At 62.3% G+C, this 23,862-nt stretch overlaps 8 protein-coding genes across 8 annotated transcripts; 5 read left to right on the top strand and 3 right to left on the bottom strand.

The window, feature by feature from the left end:
- Positions 1-986: 986 nt before the first annotated feature.
- RHTO_01626 (phosphatidylinositol glycan, class U) lies at positions 987-2,620 on the bottom strand (the record flags this gene model as incomplete). The annotated part of the gene is made up of 7 exons (XM_016415307.1): positions 987-1,246; positions 1,301-1,425; positions 1,491-1,634; positions 1,690-1,945; positions 2,005-2,105; positions 2,170-2,431; positions 2,491-2,620. 7 exons carry the CDS (start codon positions 2,618-2,620, stop codon positions 987-989), a joined length of 1,278 nt encoding a protein of 425 aa, XP_016272685.1.
- Positions 2,621-2,740: 120 nt separating this feature from the next.
- Positions 2,741-5,034, top strand: RHTO_01625 (acyl-CoA dehydrogenase; the record flags this gene model as incomplete). The annotated part of the gene is made up of 11 exons (XM_016415306.1): positions 2,741-2,788; positions 2,846-2,907; positions 3,128-3,322; positions 3,380-3,462; positions 3,522-3,703; positions 3,772-3,957; positions 4,013-4,081; positions 4,340-4,477; positions 4,534-4,581; positions 4,669-4,884; positions 4,957-5,034. 11 exons carry the CDS (start codon positions 2,741-2,743, stop codon positions 5,032-5,034), a joined length of 1,305 nt encoding a protein of 434 aa, XP_016272684.1.
- A 330-nt stretch (positions 5,035-5,364) lies between these two features.
- Positions 5,365-8,898, top strand: RHTO_01624 (uncharacterized protein; the record flags this gene model as incomplete). The annotated part of the gene is made up of 9 exons (XM_016415305.1): positions 5,365-5,446; positions 5,523-5,537; positions 5,607-5,810; positions 5,873-5,977; positions 6,038-6,121; positions 6,178-6,665; positions 6,753-7,268; positions 7,332-7,421; positions 7,510-8,898. The coding sequence occupies 9 exons, from the start codon at positions 5,365-5,367 to the stop codon at positions 8,896-8,898; spliced, it is 2,973 nt and encodes a 990-aa protein (XP_016272683.1).
- A 932-nt stretch (positions 8,899-9,830) lies between these two features.
- RHTO_01623 (GTPase activating protein) lies at positions 9,831-13,048 on the top strand (the record flags this gene model as incomplete). The annotated part of the gene is made up of 9 exons (XM_016415304.1): positions 9,831-9,887; positions 9,954-10,365; positions 10,424-11,186; positions 11,246-11,693; positions 11,752-11,858; positions 11,913-12,001; positions 12,061-12,447; positions 12,503-12,708; positions 12,767-13,048. The coding sequence occupies 9 exons, from the start codon at positions 9,831-9,833 to the stop codon at positions 13,046-13,048; spliced, it is 2,751 nt and encodes a 916-aa protein (XP_016272682.1).
- Positions 13,049-13,203: 155 nt separating this feature from the next.
- On the bottom strand, positions 13,204-16,352 carry RHTO_01622 (F-box domain, cyclin-like domain containing protein; the record flags this gene model as incomplete). Its single annotated transcript, XM_016415303.1, has 12 exons — positions 13,204-13,353; positions 13,412-14,250; positions 14,329-14,442; positions 14,502-14,554; positions 14,612-14,662; positions 14,729-14,838; positions 14,950-15,206; positions 15,266-15,428; positions 15,491-15,781; positions 15,839-15,972; positions 16,049-16,141; positions 16,202-16,352. The coding sequence occupies 12 exons, from the start codon at positions 16,350-16,352 to the stop codon at positions 13,204-13,206; spliced, it is 2,406 nt and encodes an 801-aa protein (XP_016272681.1).
- A 270-nt stretch (positions 16,353-16,622) lies between these two features.
- RHTO_01621 (F-box domain, cyclin-like domain containing protein) lies at positions 16,623-19,582 on the bottom strand (the record flags this gene model as incomplete). Its single annotated transcript, XM_016415302.1, has 11 exons — positions 16,623-16,742; positions 16,806-17,593; positions 17,665-17,838; positions 17,892-17,956; positions 18,011-18,055; positions 18,110-18,219; positions 18,283-18,599; positions 18,659-18,821; positions 18,878-19,135; positions 19,191-19,369; positions 19,432-19,582. The coding sequence occupies 11 exons, from the start codon at positions 19,580-19,582 to the stop codon at positions 16,623-16,625; spliced, it is 2,370 nt and encodes a 789-aa protein (XP_016272680.1).
- A 1,134-nt stretch (positions 19,583-20,716) lies between these two features.
- On the top strand, positions 20,717-22,032 carry RHTO_01620 (mannose-p-dolichol utilization defect 1 protein; the record flags this gene model as incomplete). The annotated part of the gene is made up of 3 exons (XM_016415301.1): positions 20,717-20,815; positions 21,076-21,354; positions 21,418-22,032. The coding sequence occupies 3 exons, from the start codon at positions 20,717-20,719 to the stop codon at positions 22,030-22,032; spliced, it is 993 nt and encodes a 330-aa protein (XP_016272679.1).
- A 245-nt stretch (positions 22,033-22,277) lies between these two features.
- On the top strand, positions 22,278-23,750 carry RHTO_01619 (beta-lactamase; the record flags this gene model as incomplete). The annotated part of the gene is made up of 5 exons (XM_016415300.1): positions 22,278-22,705; positions 22,759-22,878; positions 22,934-23,044; positions 23,101-23,548; positions 23,604-23,750. 5 exons carry the CDS (start codon positions 22,278-22,280, stop codon positions 23,748-23,750), a joined length of 1,254 nt encoding a protein of 417 aa, XP_016272678.1.
- Between the last annotated feature and the right edge of the window lie 112 nt (positions 23,751-23,862).

Here is a 23,862-nt window from a genome sequence, read left to right as displayed (position 1 = left end):
TCAGCTGCTCCCGCCTCTTCTCTTCTGAGGTTGTAGACCCTGACTAGAGTAGGGCGTAACAGCAAAAAAGGAAAGCCAAAGGAAAGGCTGAGTGAACCAAGGGGAGAGAGCAACACACCAGCCCCCCCTCCTCCTCACTTCCTCCAGCAAAAGCTTGACGTGAGAGGGATTCGAACCCTCGCCATTTCTGACTGCCGATCATGCTTGTACAAAGCCTGAAGACAGCGCCTTAGACCACTCGGCCATCACGCCGCGTTTTGCGGTGAAAGCAATAGGACAGCTGAGCGCTCACAAGCTGCCCTTGTTTTCCGGGGTTACTGCTGTCAGAGTGAGTGCTTCTGTGCACTTGAGTGATGTCTAGATGGCTGGCAAGGAAGCTGGCTGAGCTTGGGAGACCCTCGCTGGAGTGGGAGAGTGAGGGATGCCGCGCTTGAGAAGGTCGTGGCTCGGTCCGTTCCCGTTTGCTACGCGCGCTTCACGCTTCAGACACGTCGAAGCATCCCAAGGAGAGGCGGGCAAGGCCGGCAATTGAAGCGCGACTCGCCAGAGCAGGTGGGAGACGAGGAGGCGCTCAACGGACTGCGATCCCGCCCCCTCACAGCAACGAGGACCCGAGAATCTCGCCACGCCCTTCCTCTCGTGTCTCTTTCCACTCTCTTCCCGCAAGCAATGATCCTCTGTCACACACTGAACTGCGTTGCGACGTCGCAATCTTCCCGCTTCGCGCTTCGAACCACTTGTGCTTGACGCCCACTCCGCTCTTCTCTGCTCAAGCGCCTTACCTCGCAAAGAACAGCGATGCTTCTCAATCTTTGCTCCGGGCGTCAGGCTTGGTAAGGGCGGGGACAGAGGAAGGAGCGCTGTTCGAAAGACGAAGGGCAAGTGCCTGCGAATCCTCCTCCGGTCTCTCGCTCTGGCTCGCATGGAAATCCAAGTTCCCTCGTCCACTCTGAGTCTAATGCCGTAGTGATTACACGCGCGCCCTCCTACCGCTGCACGACCACCCACTCCCCGCTCCTCACCTTCCCCCTCCCCTCCGCCGCCAAACCCGCCAAACACTCCCTCTTCCCCCTCGCCTTGATCCCCTCGACAACCCCCACACCCATCCCGAGCGCCCAAACGAGCGTCGACGCGTAGAAGAAGTTTGCGTTTCCCGAGTTGGAGACGAGCCAGAGGTGGGAGAAGGAGGGGAGGAGGAGGAGGGCGTGGAGCGGGAGGAGCGAGTGGAAGAGGGGCGAGGAGGTGTCTGCGAGCGGGGACGAGTTAGCTGAGTAGGAGAGCAGCGAGAGTAAGGACAAACAGGGGAGCAACTCGGAGTAGCAGCCGAGGAGGGCGTGCCAGAAGCCCCAGTCGCCGAATGAGGGGTAGCTCTTCAGCAGCGCGATCGTGCCGACCAAGACGACGACGGCAAAGAGCGGGTCGCGGCTGCGAGGGAGTCTCGGATCAGAGGGAATCGAGGCGCGATGGCACGGCTTGGACGCGCGACGCACCGGTAGGCAATGGTCAAGGGCGCGACGTAGACGAGCGGATGGAGGGCAAAGATGACGAGGAAGAAGGAGCGGAAGTGATCAAACATTTCGATGAAAAAGTACCACGCGAGGCCGATGTTGGGCGTCAGGTCGGGGATGGTGAGGCTGCGCGGGACGAGCGTCAGCGAGGCGAGGGTTGTAGAGCGACGCCGGGACGCACATGACGCCATACACGCTCGAGAGAAACTCCCACCCGCCTGTCCACCACCGACTCGCGCCGAGCAGGACCGCCTGGTGCAGGACGAACGCTGCGACGCCCGTGAGAGCCGTCCGACCGAGCGCTCTTCGGTTCGTGCTTCTCGAGGGGTCGACAGAGTGCCGACTGACGAGGAGCAGGAGGGGAGCGAGCATCAGGACGGGATAGAGGGAGAGATGCGTCGCGAGGGAGAGGAAGAAGGCGGTCTGGACGGCCGAGCCTGCGCGGGTAAAGGTCCGCGTCAGTCCGGCGTCGGCGCGGTAGACTCTTGGGACGCACCTGACACGGCCGCCTCGATGGCGAGGGCGAGAAAGAGGTTGGCAAAGGTCGTGCTGGAGCGAGCGAGGGTCGTCGAGATGGAGAACGGGTGGAAGAGGTATCTGCGGGCGCTCACAGATGGTCAACCAACTCTTCAGAGTGCAAAGGAGCAGCACGGGAACCCACATCGCCGCAACCCGCGCTCCACTCCACCTCGTCTCGCCCTCGACAGCCGACAGCGGACCCCTCTGTCTCCGCTCAGCGACCCGCGCGAGCGCCCATGCTGTCCCCAAGTCTGCCGAGATCCACGCAGCCAAGCTCCCCCACCGCGCCGCCCTCGTGTCGCCGGTGAGGGGTCCTGCGAGCGCGAGAAGGAGGGGCGGTCCGTGAAACGATCCGGCGGCGTACGGGTTCGCTCCGCGTGCCAGGAGCAACTGTCCCTCGCGTACTGCACGGCAACGCACACCCTGTCAGCCCACGAGCGCCCGAGGACGAGTGAGGACGCACGTCGTGTCCAGGACGAGAGCGGTGTCGCGACCTCGCTCCGTTGCGCGAGTTTGGCTGGGATGTGTGGGTCGAGTGAGAGTGCTGTGCGTAGCAATGCGCCGAGTGCGCCCGCTGCTGCCGCTGCCGCCATCGAATTCGCCGCTCGGCACGCTCGCTCACTCCGGCTCGACGCCTGGCGGGACCCGGCACCTCGCTCTCACCTCTCACACTCGTTCGTGGCACTCGCAGAACACACCAACACACTCGCAGGATGACATTCGGATCACTCGTACCGTTCGCAGAACCCGCCCACTGCAGGGTGCGTCTGCTCAACCTCATCTCTCTCCCGAACCCGGTTCACACTCTCTACACACAGGACCTCCCATCGCCGTACTACAACGAGTCGCACGACAGGCTCAGGAAGGCAGCACGCGAATGGTGAGTCGGTGCACTCGCTCGGGCTAGTTGTCGCTGTCGAGGAGCGAGTTGGCTCCCCCCACATATTCCTCGGGAATGGGCTCACTCGTTAGGCAGGGCTCAAGAGGGTGCGCGCGTGTACTCAAGCGACGAAGGAGGACTCTCTCTGGGTGGGACGGCGGCGGCGGGCACGGCAAGGAGAGCGACCCCGTTCACCCGGACTGACCATTCTCGCGCACAGGGCCGAAGAGCACATCATGGACGTCGCCTACGAGTGGGAAGAGGAGAAAAAGTCGGTCGACCCGGCCGTGTACCAGCAAGCAGCCAAGGACGGCATCGTCACCTGCCTCGCATTCGGCACCAAGATCCCCAAGAAATGGGCCAAGCCGGACGGAACCGTCTTTGGCGGCGTCAAGGTCGAGGAGTGGGACGGGTTGTGAGTGCCAGAGCGTTCTGGCGTGTGAGAGCGAGCTGACCGGGACCTTGCACGCAGCCACGACGCGATCCTCATCGACGAGCTCCACCGCAACGGCTCGCTCGGCGTCGGTCAAGGCCTCTTTGGCGGTCTCCAAATCGGTGCGCGAGCTTACCTGAACTTCCGCTGAATCCCCGCTGACGCATTCGGTCCTGCGCAGGCTGCCCGCCCATCTACCACTTTGGCTCGCAGGAGCTCCAGGACCGCGTCCTCCCCGACATCCTCAGCGGCAAGAAGCGTGTTTGCCTAGCCATTACGGAGCCCAATGCGGGAAGTGACGTCAAGAACCTCTCGACCGAGGCCAAGTTGTCCGAGGACGGGAAGCACTTTATTGTCAACGGGGTGCGTCCCGAAGACTCTCAGGCCCTCTAAGCCGCGACTGAATCGCTCTTCGCTGTGTGTGCCCGCAGACGAAGAAGTGGATCACGAACGGGATCTACTCGGACTACTTCACCGCGGCCGTCCGCACCTCTGGCAAAGCAGGCGACACGCACGGGATCTCGTTCCTCCTGATTCCCAACACTGAGGGCGTCACGCGTCGTCGCATGTACATGAGCGGTCAGCACTGTGCGGGGACCACGTTCTTGTCGTTCGAGGTGCGTAGACGGGACTTGCGATGGGGTTTGTGGCTGACTGGGTTTGGGAGGGCAGGACGTCAAGGTACCCGTGGAGAACTTGATCGGCGAGAAGGACAAGGGGTTCAAGATGATTATGACGAACGTGAGTCGGGCTGCGAGTTCGAGCTGACCTTGCGAGGTGCGAGTTGCGACGGCGGGCGAACAACTTGCTGACCGTCTCCTTCGCTCGACTCCATCACTCTCCCCTTTCTCCCACTCACGGCGACTCACACACTCCACCGACGACCCGTCGCACTCGCCCACCCGCGGCAATCGCCCGACTCTCCCTCTTCCTCCTCGACCTCGCTCTCCCTTCCTGATTACCCTCTCTCGCATCTCGCTCCCTCGTCAATTATATTAGTTCAATCACGAACGAGTCATGGTGGCACTGGTGGGCCACAGGCTCGCGCGCGTCTGCATCGAGGACGCCTTCTCGCACGCCTCTCGCCGCGTCGTCTTCAAGAAGAAACTGCTCGAGTCCGAGGTCATCCGGAACAAGGTTCGTCCGCTTCCACTGCACTCGCTTGTGCTCGTACTGACCCGCTCGCATCGCAGCTCGCCCACATGGCGCGAGTCGTCGAGGCTCAGCAGGCTTGGATTGAGGTGCGTTCGCTTTCATCCCCCTCGCCTAATTGCCCTCCCCCGCGAACGCAAGAGCTTTCACTGATGCGGTGACCTGTCGCGCAACAGTCCATCATCTACGCCTCGCAGAACCTCTCGCACGAGGAGGGCAACAAGCGACTCGGCGGCATCACGGCGCTGCTCAAGGCTCATGTGTCGATCACGCTCGAATTGGTCGCTCGCGAGGCGGTTCAGGTCTTCGGCGGACTCGGACACACGCGCGGAGGAGTTGGCGAGAGGGTCGAGCGGATTCGGCGCGATGTGAAGGGTGTCGCGATCCCTGGGGTGAGTCAAGCTTCTCCGAGCTCAGCAAGACTCTTCTACAGCCTGCTGACTGTCTCGCGCTCGCGGAAACAGGGAAGCGAAGAGATTATGCTCGACTATGGGGTCCGCAGTGAGGTCAAGCTCGCGCTGGGTCTCGGAGCAAAGATGTAGACGCGGCGGCGCTCATCCAGGGTAACGAAGGACTCTTCTGTGTGTTCTCGCAGGTCTCGCTCGACCGCTCGAGGCGAGAGGGAGCGAGTTTGTCGACGACCGACCTTCTCAACCTTCCGCTCAGCTTGCGCCTCGAGTAAGGATCGCCGAACGCTGATTCGTCTCGCTGGCTGACGAGCGTGTGCTACTGTACGACTGGCGTTCGTGAAAGCAAGTCCTTCTTTTCGTCCACTCACCTAGCATCGTGCAGCGCACCCAACCTCCTCTCCCACGCGCGCGGACCTCCTCTCTCTCTCTCCTCCTCGCCACTCGCTCGCACACACACGCACGATGGCACCCGCGAAGAAGGCTGCACCGCCTGACCCGCGGCAGCAGTCGCTCCTCACGCTCTTCTCAAAGCAGCCCAAGTCGAGTGCGTCCTCATCCTCGTCCTCGTCCTCGCCCGACGTGTCGCGCCTCGCTCACACGCGCCGTTGCCTCGCGCGCAGTCCCTCAGGCCTCGTGTGCGTCCTAGCGTCCCTTTACGCGCGGTCCGGTCGCGTCAGCTCACGTTCGCTTCGTCTCGCTCGCAGCTGGCCCTCCTCCTCCTCCCAACCCGAACTCGTCGACCTCTACGCCGGCCGGCTCGCTTTCAACGTCTGCCAAGTCGATCAAGGAGTCCGTCAAGTCTGCAGGCACGGCGATCGCGTCGGCAGTCCAGAAGGGCAAGCAGGAGGTCGTCGCTGTCGCAAAGAAGGTCACCGACAAAGTCAAGCAAGACGTCGCTCCCCCTGCTCGTGCGTTGCTCGCGATCTCCTCGCTTCTCTCGCGTGCTGACCATGCTCGTGGCGCGATGCAGCGAAGCCCATCTCCACCGAAGGATGGAAGTCCAAGCCGTCCATCGTCAAGGCTTTGGACGCGTGCAAGAGCGAGGCGGACCTCGTCGACTACTACGTCAAGATTCGTGCGTCCTCCTCCCTGGCTTGCAACGATGCGCCCAGCTGACCGAGCGGTTTGACGACAGACTCGTCCGACCCGAATGCGCCTAAGTACACCATTCCCGACGAGGACATGGTGCTCAAGCCGCTCAAGGACTGCGGCGGTGTTTGTGCGTCCTCTCTACACTCCTCCCTACGCGAGCTCTAGCTGACGATGCCGTTGCAGCCTTCGAGTCGAAGCTTCGCCAGCCAGACGACCTCTCCCCTTCGCGCGTCCCGTCCGACCCGTCCGACCGCCTCGCACTCTTCACCACAATCTTCGAGAGTACGGCACAGGACGTCTCGGACCGGTCGAACCACCCCGAATTCGACCAAGGACACCAGCGTGGCCTGCACCCACTCTTCGGACACCTTCCCTCGCGCCAAGTCCTGGTCAAGTCGTGCTACAGCATGATTGACTCGCTCGGATCGACTGCTGCGCACGCCACTCGCGGCGTGTTGCTCTCGCTCCACTTCGGGGAGATGCCCGCCAAGGTCGACGTCGAAAACCTCATCGCCGTTCCGAAGCAAGGAAAGAACGGAGGCGCCTACGGCGCGATGGGCACGTCCTTCATTGAGATCGGCCACGCGCTTGCGTCTTATTGCGGCATATCGACGACGGCTGGCCAGGGCCAGCAAGGCGGACTCGCTTACAGGATCTGGCAGGGGCACTTCGTGCGTCTTTTGCCCGCCTCCTCCTCCTTTCCCGCGTCCGTTGCTGATCCCGCGTCCGTTGCTGATCTCCTTCCGTTGCGCTCGCAGGGAGGAAAGCGCCTCAAGGAGGACAAGTACTTCTACAGAATCGCCTTCGACCCGACGCTGAAGGACAAGCACGACCCCAAGTTCAACGGCGACTGGATTGCGTTCGTCATCGGCGCGGCGACGCGCTCTCTCAACCTCCCCTCGCCCTTCATCGTCCTCCTCACGATCGCCTTCGAGGGCATCGTCATCAAGATGTCCTTCTCGCCTTCCTTCGAACTCGGCAACGGCTCCGAGGGCGAGATGCCGGCCAAGGTCAAGAACTGGGAGGCTGAGAACGATCGTCTCGACGACTACAAGCAGGACAAGCGCGACGAGGCCGTTCACCCACTCAACCGCGCGTTTGGGTGCGAAGCATCCGCTTACGGTCACGGGTCGGCGAGTCCGAACTACTCGGAGCAGGACAGGCTGCGTGCGGCTCAGAAGAACCTGCAGACCTGCGAAGAGATCGGGTATGACAAGGCGCACGGGCTGAAGGAGTTTGAGGCGGGGTTGACGATGGAGGACAAGTCTGTGCTTGTGCGTCCACTCTCTTCCTCGCGCTCGCGCCGGGCATCTCGCTGATATGCTTGCGGAGGACAGACAACGGAGCGCATGGCTAAGGCTGCCGAGAAAGACCCCAACACGAAGCTGGGTGGTGTCGTGCACGACCTGCTTGACGGAACCCGCATCGTGCGTCTGCCTTTCGCCGCTTCTACACGGACATATCCTTTGTTTCTTCGGCGAGCTTAAAGTGACTGACTTGTGCTGCTGTCTGCAGATCCGGGCTACGGACAAAAAGGGGAAGAAGGTGCACCTGCGGATCTATAACCCGGCCAATATCGTCCTCGTCGACTCTCTCGGCTCCAAGATCAAGAAGGGCGTCGCCTATCGAATCCATGTCGGCTTCGACGACGAGAACGACCCGCACAACACTTGGGTCACGAAGCTGACACCTCTCAAGCCCCGCGACGGCCTCAACTCCGCGACGGCCGACAACCGCGAGGGACGCAACCTCACCAAGGAGCGCGATATGGCGGAGAGGGAAGCGGAGAGGAAGAAGACGGGCAAGGAGGCGGGGACGAGGAAGGAGGATGGGTCCTACATCTCGTCGCGCAAGTTCGCCAACGCGGACTACATCGACGACGACGACGAGGACGCCATCACGATCCGCGCCGACGACAAGAAGACGCACAAAGCGTTTGACTCGACCGAGCCTCTCGTCGACCTCGTCAAGCTCATCCAGGACCGTCTCGAGGACGAGAAGTCTTTTGACAACTCGTACAGCCGTAAGCGCGCCAACAAGCAGCGCGACAAGGCAAAGAAGCGCGCGGCAAAGCAGGCTACGAGTGCTGCTCGTGCTGCTGGCGGCGAGGACGAGAGCGAGTCGGAGAAGGAGTCGACCTCGCCGGAGGATGAGGACGACTCGAGCGTCTCGGCCGCTTCTTCCGCCGCCCTCTCGATGAACAAGCCGGTCAAGATCAAGGACTACTCGTCCGCGCTCGCCTCGTCCTCGCCCAGCGCGCTTGGCTCGATCCAGTCGGGCACCTCTCCCGCTTTCGTCGCTTCCTCGTCCGGCGCGTCGACGTCCAAGCTTGTCCAGGTCAACAAGGACTCGCTCAAGGTCGAACCCACCTCCCGCAAGACGCTTGCCTCAATCCAAGCCGAGCCTGTCTCGTACAACGTCTCGCCCTCGACCTCCGGCACGACGTCGAACCCCCCTTCGACGGACTGGTCCACCTCGACGAACCCTTACGCAGTCTGGGCTCGTGAGAGGCAGGCCGCTCGCGACAAGCAGGTGTCGGCTCCCTCGACTACCTCGGCAGAGGCCAGCAGCTCGCGCAAGATCGTCGAGATCGACTCGGACGACGACGTCTCGATGCGCTCGAGTCGCCCGCTCTCGCACGCCTCTGGCATCTACGCAGAGCAGCCCTCGCAGGACGAGGAGGACAACGTCGAGCTCGAGGAGGACGCCCGCTCGACCGACTTCGAGGACGACAGGATGTCCATCTCGAGCCGCGACTCGCGCATGAGCGGTCTCTCCTTCGCCTCGCGCCGCAGCACCAGCAGCAAGATGTCGGGCGTCGAGATGCTCGACAACATCGCTTCGGGCAAGAAGAACGGGAAAAAGGGGATGGGTTGGACTTCGGGGGGCTTCTACGACGACTAGAGCCCTAGAGTCTAGATGGGGGAGCGTAGGGGGTAGAAGGTAGAGTGAAGAGAGTGTCGAAGAGGTGTAAGGGGTGACGGTGGCGCTTGTTCATGCTTGTTGTTGTTTCCTTCCTCGCTTTTTCCTATCCCTCCCTCCGTATTCTTCGTTCTACACCCTACTCCCTCGAGTTCCAGCACTCTCCCGCGCTTGTACCCCTTAATAGCCTGGAACTCGATGTACTTGACCACATTCCGCGCCGTTCAAACGCGAGGGGACGAGACGAACGAGCCTCGTGTGGTGGTGTGCGCTTCGATTCCGTCGGTCGCAGCTTCACGGTTGAGCTCAGTAGCAAGCTCATGGCAATGTCAGCTTCGTCGCTAGCGGAAGAGGACACTGCGCACGTCCTGGACTACTGGACCAGCTCGAGAATTTCAGCAGGACAACGGCGAGAGAAGTCCGGCCAGGATGTCCGAGCCTGGAGCTGCGGCTGTGGACATTAGAGCTGGCGAAGTAGCAGTGGATGGCCGTCTAGCCATGGCCGTTCTCGAACCCCCGCGCACACCCGCGTTCCAAAGGAGAGGCCGAGTATCAGTCCATCTCCATCGTGCTGTCTCGCGCTTCGGTGTTGGCGATTTGCGAGAGCGCTTGATTTGGCCGTTGCAAACGTGCTCAAACCCTATTGCAGGCTGCAAGTGGCTGTTGACTGCCGGTGGAGTGCATTGTCCTGGCGAGGGGTGTCGAGGCGAGAGAAGCGGCGGCGGAGCATGGGAGGCGTGAGGCTGCGTTCGCCCGATAGCAGGAGCGTCAGAGAGAGTCAACGGAGTGCACAGCGTCACAACCAGCGTGCGTAGCCAGATGGTCGACACCCAACCCTCCCCACCTCGCGCTGCTCTTCTCCTCCCGACGCACACCTCGCTAACCCTCTCAACCTGCTCCGAGCCGCACCACGAATGGGCGGAGGACCACGCACACCACCACTGCCGTCCCACCTCGTCGTCAGCCGCTCCGTACGTCCCACGCTCACCCCCAAGTCCTCATCAGTCGGACTGATATCCGCGGTCGAGTGTGCGCAGTCGGAGGACCTGGTCGAGGTATCGCTGCTCAGGGAGGATCAGGACACGCTTGAGGACCCTGCAGGCATGCCACAACTCGCGCCGCACCCTCCCACAGACGCGACTCCGTCACCTCCCGGCACCGCCTCGTCGACACCGACAGACCCGCTCTCCTCGCAGGCGTCCGCAAGCGCCGACATGGCTCGATTGTCACTTGGAGACGAGGGAAACTTGGCAGAACTGCTGTGGAGCAAGTCGGCGGTCTACGTGCACCCGTCGCAGCAGGGGCGGGACTCGGCTCTTCCTGGTTTCTTGTCTATCGTGCGCGTGAGGCAGGGCGAGGGGTGGCAGCACTTGGTCAGCTGGATTCCGGAGAAGCTCGTCGAGGGGACGCGCGACTTTGATGCGTATGTGCTCGTCGAGCTGTCTTCACGTGGGTGGCCGCTCCCACCTCAAGCAGAATCCGCAGCTCACCCAGTCCCGTCCCGCAGAACACGAGACGGATGTCCTCGTACACCTCGCGCCGTCGTTCTGTCCCGAAGAGGACGCCGGCCTCGCCTCGCCCCGCTCGCACGCCTTCTCCCACCCGATCACTTCGCTGTACTCGGTCCAGGTCCAGCCGCCGACGCTTACGTCCTGGATCGGCACCGTCACCCTCTCTCTCTTCGGCGGCGTCACCCTCCCCCCGCTCCACTTTCACGACGACGAGTCCAAGTCGACAGTCCTCGACCAGGACCGCCGCGCGTCGTCTCTCAGCGTTGGCGGCTCTCACTCTGCCCGACAACCCGCCGGCGGTGCACTGGCTCCCAGTTGGGGCGGCGAAGCCTTTGTCAAGCAGCTCAAGCGTCACGCCCGCGTCGTCCGCTCGCAACTCGACCCGAGCTGCTACCTCGTCAACCCGTCGAAAGTCGACCTCGAAGCGCACGCCGGTGGATTGTACCCGACCTGGGATGAAGACGCCGTGCCGGACGAGGCGTTGCGAGGGATGCGAGGGCGGTTGGGCGAGGGCGAGCGAGGGGACCGCGTGAGGGACAGGGCGCAGCAGCAGCAGGAAGCGAGGACGAGCATCTTGCATCAGAGCTCGCCCGTCAGTCGGAAGAGTGCGAGGAGCAGGCCGCAGCCAGGCAGGGAGGAGTGGCCGGACGACCCCGATGCGATGCTCGGCGAGGACGGTTCGGCGCGGGACGGCGGGAACGGCGGGATGGACGCGCTGACGTTCAGCGTGCTGAGCGGGTTCAGTCGGATCACGCGAGGGTGAGTCGACTTCTGACTCGAGCTTTGTGATCGCACTCACGCCCGTCTTGCCTCCGCAGCGCCCGCCAGATCTCGCAGCAAGCCGCATCGACTGTCCTCTCGCACCCTCTCGCCAAGCCGCTCGCCAAGCACGTCCCGAAGCCGATCGCACAGCTCGCGCTCGCTCCTGGCGAAGTGAGCAAGCTCACGGATGCAGCCGGTGTCGGCGCCTACGACTCTGCGCGCGTCTACCTCGCCAAGTGGGCTCGCATCGTCGCCGAGGAGGGCGAGCGGGCCCGCCGAGCCGAGTACGGCGTCGACGACTCGTCTTTCCTCGAGGAAGAGCTCGGCGAGTCCACCGGTGTCTTCGAGGTCCTCGCCAAGACGTACCGCATCGGCCACAAGCCACGGTCGACTCGAGCGCCGAAGACGCCGATCCAGCTCGAGGAGTGGCACGCTTGGTTCGACAGCGAGACGCGGCAGCTGCTGCTCGACGAGAAGGAGGCGAGGAGGCGGATCTTCCAGCGTGTGCGTCGGGCACGCGTGTCTGGCTCATCTGTACGCTGCTGACCGAGTCGTGCGACAGGGGCTGGCGGACAACGATGTTCGGAAGGAGGTCTGGCCGTTCTTGCTCGCCGTCTATCCCTGGACTTCGACTGGCGAAGAGCGTGCGAGAATAGCCGAGGCGAAGAGGTGAGTCGAGCTGCAAGTCATCGCAGTCTCTGAAGCTGACGACCGCACTCACAGCACCGAGTACGAGCGGAACAAGCGCAAGTGGATGGCGGACGACGAGCTGCAAAAGACTGAGCGCTTCCTCGAGGAGGACCACCGAGTCGGTGCGTCACGCTCCGCCTTCAGCGTCGTCAGGTACCGAGCTGACCCTGGTCCGCCACAGAAATCGACTGTCGGCGAACCGACCGCACCCACCCGCTCTTCCTCTCCGACCTGCCACCCGACGAGAACGGCGGCGCCCATCCGCCGACGAACGCGCACATCACGGCGTGCCACGACGTTCTCATGACCTGGGTGTTCGCCCCGACCGACGCAACGGATCAGACCGATCCGCCGGCCGTCAACCAGTACGTCCAGGGCATGAGCGACCTGTTCTCGCCGCTCTACGTCGTCCTCGAGGGCGAGCAGTGGCTCGCGTACTCGTGTTTCGAGACGGTCATGCAGCGACAGGCCGACAACTTCCGCGAGGACCAGAGCGGGATGAAGCGTCAGCTGAGCGAGCTGCAGTCGTTGATCCGGGTCATGGACCGCGGGTTGTACCGGCATCTCGGTGCGTTCGTGCGTCCCCCTCTCTCGCTGATCGCACTTACACGTCCCGCTCGCAGAGGAGACCGGCTCGCTCAACCTCTTCTTCTGCTTCCGGTGGTACCTCTGCTCCTTCAAGCGCGAGTTCGGCTTCGACGACACGGTCCGCCTCTGGGAGATCCTCTTCACCGACCACCTCGGCCGCCACTTCCACCACTTTGTCGCCCTCGCCATCCTCGAAGCCAATCGCGACGTCATGATCCGCTACCTGCGCGAGTTTGACGAGGTGAGCTCGTCGGTGCGCATCTCGTTCGACCCCGGCTGACCTTCGAGACCCTCGGCAGATCCTCAAGTACGTCAACGAGCTGTCGCAGACGCTCGACCTCTCGACGATCCTGGGCGACGCCGAGGTCTTGTACTACACGTTCCGCGACGTTCTCGCGGCCGCATCGCCAGCCCCGCCTCCTCCCGGCCAGGAAGGTCTCCGACATCGCAAGCCGCCTGCGAGTGAAGCCCGCATCGGCGCCTTCCCGCCAACACCGGAGGACGCAGAAGAGGCGCGCCGAGCCAAGGTGCGCGATCGAACGGCAAGAGAGGCCGAGGGGCTGAAGGAGCTGCTCGAGTGACCCTGTATCTTTTCGCCGTTCCTTTCTTTCGTTGTTGTTTCTCGTCTTCTCGCGCATGTATACAGTGCAGTGCAGTGCCTGTATCCTCTCTTTATACAGTTGCAGGCGAGGGAGAAAAAGCGGCGTTCCCGTCAAGCGACTACAAGCGTTCCTCCTCACCACGCAGTGCGCCTCTTCGCCCACTCGGCATCGCGTTCCGCCATCCTCCGTTCGCGCGAGTTGAGGTCCTTCATGGCGATGATCGGCGGCGGGAGGAACTTGCCCGCTTCGCGCGCCTCGCGAGTGGCGTACTTGACCGAGCCCAGCTAGTCGCCGAGAGACCGTCAGCTCGTTAACAACGGAGAGCGGAGGAAGCACACGCACGAGACTGCTCCACGTCTCCCTCGGAAAGCCCTTGTGAGACGGGCAGTTCTCCCAGACGAACCTGAAGGACTTGAACGTCTCCTCGACATCTTCCTTCGTGACATTCGGGTCATCGCCGTCGATCCGCCCGAGCTCGAGAAGCGCTGACCAAGCGCAGGCAACCTCGAGCGAGAGCTGGACGAGCCTCTCTGGCGAGGTGTTCGGGTTCTTCTCCTCCTCATCCTCTTCGAACCTGAGAACAGGATCGTCGAGTCGATCAGGCAGGTCCGGCTCGTGCCTCTCGTGCCAGTGCTTGAGGACGTCGACGAGAGGACCGGTGTTTGAGCAGTAGTCGCCGCCGCAGTTGATCCACGAAGACGGACGGCGGAAGAAGTCATCGTCGAATCGAGGGTCTGACAGTATGTCAACGTCGAGCTGCTCGATCTCCTCCTCGCTCGTGTCGGTTGTGGCGGCGAGAATAAGCTTGAGAGCGTGCAGGCGCACGTCGATCGCAAACCCGTTCATCTCGTCGCGTACGGCGTCGAGGCGCTCCTGGAAGACTTGGAGGTCCTGGTTCGCCCTGCTCTTCTCCGTCGCAAACTCTGCGTCGTCGTAAAGATCCTTGACGTTGTCGAGGTGCAGAAAGTCGCGGAAGCAGGGGGCGAAGGCCCGGACTTCGTCGCTCGGGATGTCGGCCAAGATCGCGTCGTAACGGTCGCGGAGGAACGCGTGTTTGCTGTCGAGCCGCTTTTGCTTGCGAGCGAGTTCCCGTTCCTCGCGCTCGTTCTCCTTCGCCCTCTCCTCCCTCTCCTTACTCCGGGCGACGATGTCCGGAAAAGCGGGATGGATGTACGCCCAAGCTGCGACCGTAGGTAAAAGGCTCGTCAATGCTGGACTTCGGAGCTGCAGGTGAAGAGGTACTGACCCTCGTCTGACACGCCCTTCGGCTGCTTGGGAAGGTCGACCTTGTCCCTTGACGGAACGTGCGATGAGGTCCTTGGCGGCGGCGCGACCCAGATCGAGGTAGATGGCGGCCGCGATGGCGTGCCAAACTAGGGAGAGGCTCGTCAGCATCTGGCTGTAAGGGCGCCTCACTGTAGCGGACACGCACCGTCGTCGGTCAGCGGCTCGGCGAGGCCGACCAGCGGATGGGTGACGAGACGGCTGAGAGATATACCAGGTCAACAACAACTTATCCGAGAGGGAGGACGAGGAACGCACTTTTCGTCGTACTGGTCGAAGATTCCTTCCTGCTTCACTCGCTGCGAAATGCTGCGGACACATAGCGTTATCAGCGATCGCGCAGTGACCAAGAGAGAGTGAAGGAAAGCGACACACCGCGCGAAGCGCTCCGCACGCGCCTGTTCCGATGCCGCCCTTCCCTCTGCCCGCTCCACATCTTCGCGATACCCGAGGCGCTGATAGGCGGCGACAATCCAGCGCGTAAGCTATAGGCGTCGAGCTCTTGTAAGTGATCATTCAGGAGAGCCGAGATGGTTGTGACGCGCCTTCTCCCGCTCCGGCTTGTTCTCCTCGCGCTGCTCGATGATCTTGCGGACTCGAGGCGAGAACTGTGCCATGATGCGCTGCTCGATGCCTTTCGCCTTCTGCTGGCGACTGTCGCGCCACGAATCGGCGAGCTTGGCGGCGCGCGACAAGTCCCGGCCGATCGACTGCAAGTCGAGCTCTGCGCCGCGCCACGGCTTGTCGCCGTCGGCCGCGTAGTCGATCTCTTCGAGCATGTCGGAGGTCTCGTAGAGTTCGGGAAGGTAGACGAAGTCGGTGCAGCGCACTGCGAACCGCCTGTCCGGCTCGACTGCAGGATCGGGCGAAAGGGGTCAAGCGCGGACGCCTCGACCGCCAGGGACGACGCACCCGACGTCTTGGGGACGACCTTGAGAGTGGCGGCGTGAAGACCTTCGTACTTCTTGTCCAGCACGACCTCCTCGACGCCGATGAAAGATCGAGTGCGGCATTCCTTGCAGATGCGCCTGAAGAGAAACTGGTCGGGCCGCTCGACCGTGTCCTCGCCGCAGAGCTGCACGGTGCGAGCGTTTTGTAAAGATACGATGAGCGCTCAAGGAAGGAAAGAGCGTGTACCTGACAAGCCGACTCGAACATCAGGACTGCGAGGCGGTAGGGTTCCACCTCCACGCCGCAAAACTTGGGCAGCTTGTTTTGCGGGTTCTGCGGGTCGGCGGGGATTCTCCTCTTCTCCAGCCTGATGGCCAGTACGCCTCGCGGCTTGGCGGCCTCGTCGTCGCGCAAGTCGCGGAAGGTGTACGCCCTCTTCCAGACAGGCTTGACGGTGGGTGACGTCAAGATGGCGTGGAAAGTCTTGTTGAGGAACGAGAGCTCGTAGAGAGTCTTCGGACCGAGATAGGAGAGGATCTGCGGGGGACGAACGGGTAAGTCGAATTGCGATCCGAAAAAAGCGGCCTGGCTTACCTCGGCCACGGTCTCGACGGGGAGCGTCTTGCTGAAGTCGACGCGTTTCACCTCGTACTCGACGAGCTCTGGCGCAGGCGATCCCCAACGCGCGCGTGCGCGGTTGAGACTGGGAAGCAGGTAAGGGTTGCCGCCTGCGAGCACATCGAGCACATCGACCGTGAGACTCGTGCGCTCGTGCAGGGTGGCCAGCGGGACTCGAGCACTCACGTTTCTTCCGAGCTGCGCTCGTTGACGAGCCTCCCTCACTCTCCTCCTCCTCCTCCTCGCCGCTCTCGTCCGGCGTCTTCATGCGGGCCTTGCCTGTTTGAGCGCACACAGAGTCAGTGTAAGCGCAGAAGGTGTACCTGGATGCCTACGCACCCTTGTTCTTGCTCGTCTTGGCCCTCTTGCGGCCGTACTCCTCCTCATCGCTCGAAGCTGATCCGGCGGCGTCCGCGGACCCGTCGGACTCGTCGAAGGTGTAGTTAGTCGACTGTGCGGCCTGGCGAGCCGGCCTGGCACGCGTGGCCATCCTGCGAAGCGAAGAGGTGAACAGTGGAAGCAAGAGAGGCGAGGAGGCGAGGCGGGCGGGTTCAGCTTGGCGGCTGATAAAACAACAAAACAGGAGACGGCGTAAGAGTTCAGGACCATACGATGAGAGCACAGGAAGCGCACGAGCAAGGAGAGCGCGCAAGCGAAGCAAGTGTAAAGCCGAGTTACTCGCCAGAGCAAGAGGAACGAGAGGAAGAAGCGATTCAAGCGACACACCCTACCTGCGCACCGCGATTAAGCCAGCAGCTATCTACCACAACCATCCTCTGCCCCTGCGCGGCTTGTACGGCTTCCTGAGGACGATGACCGGGACGGCGAGGACATCTTGCCGCCTGTGCGCCGTGCGCGCATGCCTGCAGACCGCCTCAATCTGGTCGATACAGCAGCGTTAGTACTCCATTACCCTATCCCGCAGCGAGTCGTGAGGACGCACCAGGTTCGACCACGTCTGGCGATGCTTCGTGCCCCTCGGCCCGTTCTCCCAAGCCAAGTCCTGCTTCCCGAGCGCCTTGGTGAGGTCCTTCGCCTTGAAGTTCGGCTTGTCGGCATCGATTTTGGCGAGCTCAAGGACGGCAGACCAGGCGCACGCGACCTCGAGCGAGAGTTCGACTTGAGGACGAGGGGCGTCAGCCGTGAGCTTGACGCTGCCGGCGTGTGGCGACGACAAGGGGTGACATTCGTGGCGGTGTTTGAGGATCTCGATGAGCGAGCCAAACTTGTCGCAGTCAGCGCAGTTGACCCAGGACGATGCGCGAGTGAAGAAGCTGTCGTTGTAAGCCGGGTCGGCGAGAGCGTCTGCGCCGAGATCCTCCATGTCGTCGGCGCTCATCTCGGTCGTAGCGGCGAGGATAGCCGTGAGCGCCGAGAGACGGACCTCGAGAACATGGTCTCCCATCTCCTCGAAAATGGCGTCGAGGTGCTCGGCCCACGTCGCGAGGTCGTCGTCGTAGGTCGAGTTATCGACCGCGAACTCGGCGTCGTCGTAGAGCTGCTGCACCGTGGGGCAGACGAGGAACTCGCCGAAGCGAGGCGCGTAGAAGCGGCCCTTCTGCGACGGGAGCATGTCAAGCGCCTTTTCGTAGCGCTCGCGGAAGAAGGCGTTCTTGACTTCGCGCTGCTCCTTCGTGAGGACGGGTCCCTGTTGCAGCGGGGCGGCGGGCTTCTCCGGCTGCTTGGCGTGCTTGAGGAGTTCGGCGAGGAGGGGGCGGACCCACTTCCAGCCTGTACGGCGCATTGGAAAGGCAAAGTCAGCTTCGGGAGACGCCATGTGACGCCAACTCGCCCATGCGCACCGTCAGCAGAGACGCTCTTCGGTTTCTTGAGAAGGTCACGCTTGAGCGCCGCCTCAACGTCCGATTCGTCGTCGTCCTTCTTCGTCCTCTTGCGGCTACCGCAGCGAGCGATGATGTTGAGGGCGACGTAGCGGGCGATGACGCGGTAGAGGACGGGCCTGATGGCCTTCCAGACTGCGCAAAGAGCGTCAGCAGTCCGAGTGGTGTGAAAGCGGATGCGGACGCACTCTCGCCGGTGAGCGGCTCAGTCCTCTTGACGAGCGGGTGTGAGGACCAGGAAGAGTGTTTGAGGCTGCAATCTTGATCATCAGCAGGAGAAGCGGGGGCGCTTCGGGAAAAGGCTTACGTCGAGGGAGGGAAGATGCCTTCGTCGCTCAGGTGCTTGCGGATGCTGTCCAGCGTCGTGTCAGCTGACGCCGCGGATCTGAGGAAAAGCGAAACGCACGCGGCGAGGCGGTAGCTCTGCACACGGGTGTCAAATGCAGTGGCTTCGGTCTTGACCACGTCTTGTAAGTCGATCAAGGACGACCAGCGCTTCCAAATCCAGGTGGCGAGCTGTGCGACAAGCGTCGCGCGAGTGAGTCACTGTCGAGCGTAGGACGTAGGGAGCGGGCGCACCTTGGCGTGCTCCTCCTTCGAGGCGAGCCTATCGAGAACGTACTCCTTGACCCTCGGCGAGTACTTCTGCGTCAATTCGGCCTCCAGCGCCTTCCCACGCTCAGCCCTCGAAGTCGACCAGCTCTTCTTGAGCCGTTTCGCCCTTCCGAGCGTCTTCTGAACTGACTTGGCGCTGAGTGACGTCTCGGCATACTTGTTCGACGAGTCGGCGTCGTCTTCGAGCTGAAGCTGCTCGAGCGTCTCGGAAGCGTCGCGGAGGTCACTGATGAGGACCCAGGAACGCTGGTTGCGGCCGTACCGAAGGTCGCGCGGCGGGACTGTCGATGGAAAAGCCGCGTCAGCGAGTGCTGGCGAAGAGACGAGTAGTATGACTCACGTGGCGTACTCGCGACGACTTGGAGCGTTGCAGGATGCAAGTCGCGGTACGTCTTGCCCTTGCCGACATCCGTCGTTGGGACGAGGTTGAGGTCGCGGCACTCGTAGCACAGGCGGCGGAAGAGGTAGCGGTCGCAAGTGTAGACCTTGCCGCGTTCGCAGTTCTGCAAAACGACGCGTCAACCAGCCATCGGCAGACGCAGCCAACGCGAACCCGTACCTCGCAAGTCTTGTCGAAGAGGAGGGTCGCAAGGCGGAAAGGTTCGACTTCGTCGCCGTTGAGAGAGGGGATCGGCTCGGGGTCATCGTAGCCGACAACGACACGCTTCATGTCCTGGAACTCGGTCTTCGGTGTCGGCGGTCCGCGCAGGAGGTCGAGCCAGAGCGGCTTCATGAAGTCTGACTTGACGATAGTGCGCCAGGTCTTGCTCAAACTCGACAGCTGGTACAGCGTCGACGGGTGGAGGTAGCCGAAGATCTGCACGGATGTCTGGTCAGTTTCGACGAGGCCAGACGCAAGCGAGCGGACTCACCTCGCGAAGCGTCTCGAGCGGGAGCAGTTTGCCGAAGTCGACACGCTTGACCTCGTACTCGACGAGCTCGGGCTGTTCTTCGTTGTCCAGCTGCACGACCAGCCCGCCCGAACGCGGCGCAAAGTCGTCCTCGTCTTCCTCGTCGCTGTCGTTGCCCTTGATCCTCTTGCGCGGCTTGCCTGCCGGAGTCGACCGCGGTCAGCTCAGCGTGCCTCAGGACACTGGTCGAACGCCCACGCACCCTTGCCCTTGCTCGTCTTCGCCCTCTTCCTCCCGTACTCCTCCTCATCGCTCGAAGCTGATCCGGCGGCGTCCGCGGACCCGTCGGACTCGTCAAAGGTGTAGTTGGTCGACTGTGCGGCCTGACGAGGCAGCCTGGTACGCGTAGCCATCCTGCGAGGGGCGCGAGGTGAGTGGCGGAAGCAGAGGGTGAGAGGGGGAGAGGAGACCACCTCAAAGACGGTGACAACTCGAGATGAAGGGCTGCAGCTTTCACGTGCAGATGTCGATGAGACGAGCTCAAGCAGTAGGAACTCTCGCTAAGCGTTGCGGGAAACAGCCAGAGGAGCTACTCGCGACGAGCGTCTTGCAGCCACTCCTCATCGCGCCTCTCGAGACCCGTTCGCCTGTCGACCGTCCGTACACTCGTCGTAATCGCTTCCGAGAGGGCGGCGAGCTGAACAACCTGCGAATCAAAGGTGTCCTTGCGCCTGCAAAAGCGAAGAAGGGATGATCATTTGCGTTTCTGGGCGGGCGACGGCGACGCTAAAGAGCCGAATCGATGGAGGCGAGACTACCTGACCAACAAGCTGTGCGGGCGGGCGAAAGTCGGCACTTGAACAGAGTAGGAGCAGCTTCGAAAGCGTTTGTCGCCCGCCGGAGAGACCGCAAGAAGGAGCAGGGAGCCAAGCCTCAGCTCCGGTAGCTGTCCAGTGGTGACGAATGACTGTGTAGATATTGACTTCGACTTGGGGCAGGACGAGCGAAGCGCGGCGTCGTCAGCGAAAGCGAATAGGCGGCGGAGGAGCGCGGCAGATCGTTATAGCTGTACCGAGCGAAGCTTTCTCCAGTCGAGTGCAGCGCACCTTCGCTCGGAGCCAACGTTCTGCGCGAGAGAAAGGTCAGCCCTCGTCTACCCAGCAAGAAAGCGAGGTTCGACAGAGAGGAGGAGGAGAACGAACCAACTCCATACGCATAGCGCCGCGCGCCGCTTCTTGACCGTACTCACACGCAACCATGGGTCGTTCCAACTCCCTGAGCATCGAACTCGCCGCCTATGCACTGACCACGACTTGCGGGAAGGAAGGCCATCGAGGAGGACAGATGAGAGGCAGCAGAGCTGCGGGGCGGTCGTGGGCGGGTTCAGGAAGTCCGACAAGCCTAGGGGATAGCCTGCTAGCAGTGCAACGGTCTCAGCCCGGAGCGTGTGTTGAGGAAGAGGACCACCTCATCTCTTAGACGCCGGCTATTCGCTCGTCTTGCCCGCTGAGCTTGTTGGAACAGCTTGGGACGCCAGCATAGTCAACATGGCCGCCTTCCTGTCCGACAGGCTTCAGCCGCTGTCTGCCGTCACCCACAACCTCCCGCCTTTCATCCGCGACCCAGCCGTCGCACTCCTCGGACAGGTCAGTTGGGCTGTCAGAATTTGCTGGCTTGGGTAGTGCGGGCGGGCGAGCGAGAGTGGCTATCGAGCAGGGCGCTTGGCGGGCGGCGGAGGATGACTTCCAGAAGAGACGCGGTTTGCTCCTGGCGACTGGCTGTAAGGCTGAGCGCTTGGGAGGGGTTGCAAGGTGCTGCTGCTCGCAGGCGAGCGGCTCAAAGCGGGAGACCAGGCGTTCCAGCGCATCCCTTGAACTGACACCCTTCTTGCCCTTCCTCCTGGCAGGAATGCTACACGGCGCTTGTCTGGAACCTCGACCTGACCTCTGAGTACTGCCTCAAGCTCGGGCTGTCAAAGGGACTCGGCCTGGCGATGGTTGCGGGCGGCGCCATCCTCAAACTCCCGCAAATCATCACCGTCGTCCGGAGCGGGAGCGCGAGGGGGCTTAGCTTGAGCAGTTATGTCCTCGATACGGTTGCGACGGGCATTACGGTCGCGTACAACGTCAGGAACGGCTTCCCCTACTCGACTTGGGGTGAAATGGCGTTCCTCCTCGCTCAGAACGTGCGTTCTCTCACTCCTCTCGCATTCTGGGGATCTCCGTTAACTTTGTGCATACGGCAACAGGCCGTCCTGATCGTCCTCATCACGTCGTACTCGGCGCGCCCGACTCTGCCCCGACTCGCACCCCTCGTCGTCCTCTTCTCGACGCTCGCCTATGCCCTTTCCAACACCTCCCTCGTTCCCTCCTCAACCCTCTCTTTCCTCCAAACCCTGACAATCCCCATCTCGCTCTCCTCCAAGGTCCCCCAGATCCTCTCCAACTTCCGCAACCGCTCGACCGGCCAACTCTCCGCCTTCCTCGTCTTCAACTCGCTCGCGGGATGCCTCGCGCGTGTCTTCACCACTCGCACCGAGACGAGCGACCCGCTCCTCTTCTGGGGCTTCCTCCTCAGCGCCCTCTTGAACGCCGTCATCGCCATTCAAATGCTCGTCTACCCTTCGGACGCCCGCTCCGCGAGCAAGCGCGACATCGAGCGCCCCGTCGAGCTCCTCGGCGACAAGGTCAAGTCTGCGACGGGCGTCGCGCAGCACGACATCGCCTCGGCCGCGCATGTCGCGCAGGAAAAGGTCGCCGCGTACTCGACGCCGGTCAAGCAGGCGGTCGGTGCGGGACCGAAGAGGACAGCCAGTCCGGCCAGCTCGGGATCTGCGAGGCGTTACGTACGCAAGATGGAGTAGTGCGGTCGTCGTGTAAAGTACGGTGCGCCAAGTGCCATTTCTCCTTGCTTCCTCCGCCTCCCGCCCGCTTTGCTTCGAGTCGATGCTCGTGTCAAGCTTCGCACTTTGGACCCGCTTTTCCAGCCGCCGCTCTCAGCGTCGCCCTCGACATTCTGCGACGGACCGCCGGCTCGACGCGTCCCCACTTGTCCGGCCAATCTCCGCCGAACCCTCCGCTCCTCCTCTTTGTCCTCCAACCTCTCGCTATGGCTCTCTCGACCGCTTCAGCCATCGATGCGCACCTGCGCGAAGCCACTGCTGACCCCTATCGCAACGTTCCACGCGCCATCTTCCTCGCCGCGCGCTCGAATGACCCCCTCATCTACTCCGGGCATGCGGGTTGGGCGCGCCTGCCTGAGACCGAAGTCTCTCGCGAGCAGCTCGAGAAGGAGGGCACGCCTATCAAGCAAGATGACATCGCGGAGATGTACTCGTGCACGAAGCTCTGCGGGTCGATCGCGGCGTTGCAGCTCCTCGAGGAGGGCAAGATCGCGCTCGAGGACGACGCCTCGAAGTTCGTGAAGGAGCTGAAGGACGTCAAGATCTACAAGGGCTTTGACAAGGACGGCGAGCTGATCTTGGAGGAGAATTCGACGCCCATCACCGTTCGCTCGCTCATCACTCACACCGCCGGGTGCGTTGTCCCTTTCGTCGCTCATGTCCGCACACTGAAACCCTTGTCGCCAGCTTCATCTACTACTTCCGCCACCCCGACTGCCAGAAGGTTGCCGACAAGCTGGGCATTGAGACGTCGCCTTACGGGCTCGACGCGACGCGCGACTCGCTTCACAAGATGCCGCTGTTCCAGTACATTTCTTCCCCTAACTTCGAAGACCCTTGCTCACTGATCTGGTGTCCGCAGCAAACCTGACGAGCATTGGAACTACGGTACGAGCATCGACTGGCTCACCCGGATCGTCGAGGAGATCTCAGGACAGGATCTGGAGACGTACTTCCAGGAGAGGATCTTCAAGTACACACACAACTCGCACTCCTTCCGTTTGAGGCGCTGACGAACCTATCGAACAGACCGCTCGGTATCACCGACGTCTCGTTCAACGACAACCAAGCGCAAATCGACATGGCTTTCGCCGACCCCGAGAAGCCCGACGCACCCTACGTCTTCCGCCGTCCGACGCCGTACTCACGGCAGTTCCGCTACGGTGGTGCCGGTCTCAAAGGTTCCGCGCCTTCCTACCTTAAGCTGGTTCGCGCCCTTCTCCGCGGCGGAGCGCTCGAGGACGAATCGTCCCGCATCCTTCGCAAGGAGACGGTCGACCTCATGTTCAAGCCGCATTTGACGAACGAGCAGCAGCGTCAGGACCTGCGCGAGGCGGAGATGTCGGGTTCGGACCCGTTCTCGAGGAAGCGTGGCGAGTCGTTGGAGGACGTCAGCTGGGGACTCGGTGGCATGCTCAGCGGCAAGGGTCTCGCTTCAGGACGAGGTGGCGGATCGCTCCACTGGTCGGGAATGGCGGTGTGTTGACTCTTTCTCTGTCTACGTCGACCCGCTGACACTCCTCTCTCGACAGAACACCTTCTGGGTTGTCGACCGCGAGCACGACGTCTGTTTCGTTCTCTTCTCGAACCTGCAGCCGTACGGATGGCAGCCGGTCTTCGACTTGTGGGAAAAGGTCGAGACGGAGCTGTACAAGGGCTTGGGCGTTCGAGCGGAGTGAGGAGGGCGGTCGGCGTCAATACCTGGGTGGTTCTTGTGAGAAATAAATTATATGTCGGTCCTAGACGACGAACTGCGTGGGAGAAGAGCCCTTGTCGAGATGTCGAGGATCC

The sequence above is a fragment of the Rhodotorula toruloides genome (assembly GCF_000320785.1).
Source record: "Rhodotorula toruloides NP11 unplaced genomic scaffold Scaffold14, whole genome shotgun sequence".
Lineage (NCBI taxonomy): Eukaryota > Fungi > Basidiomycota > Microbotryomycetes > Sporidiobolales > Sporidiobolaceae > Rhodotorula > Rhodotorula toruloides.
The sequence above is the reverse complement of the archived record's forward strand: the minus strand, read 5'-3'. Positions and strand labels throughout refer to the sequence as shown.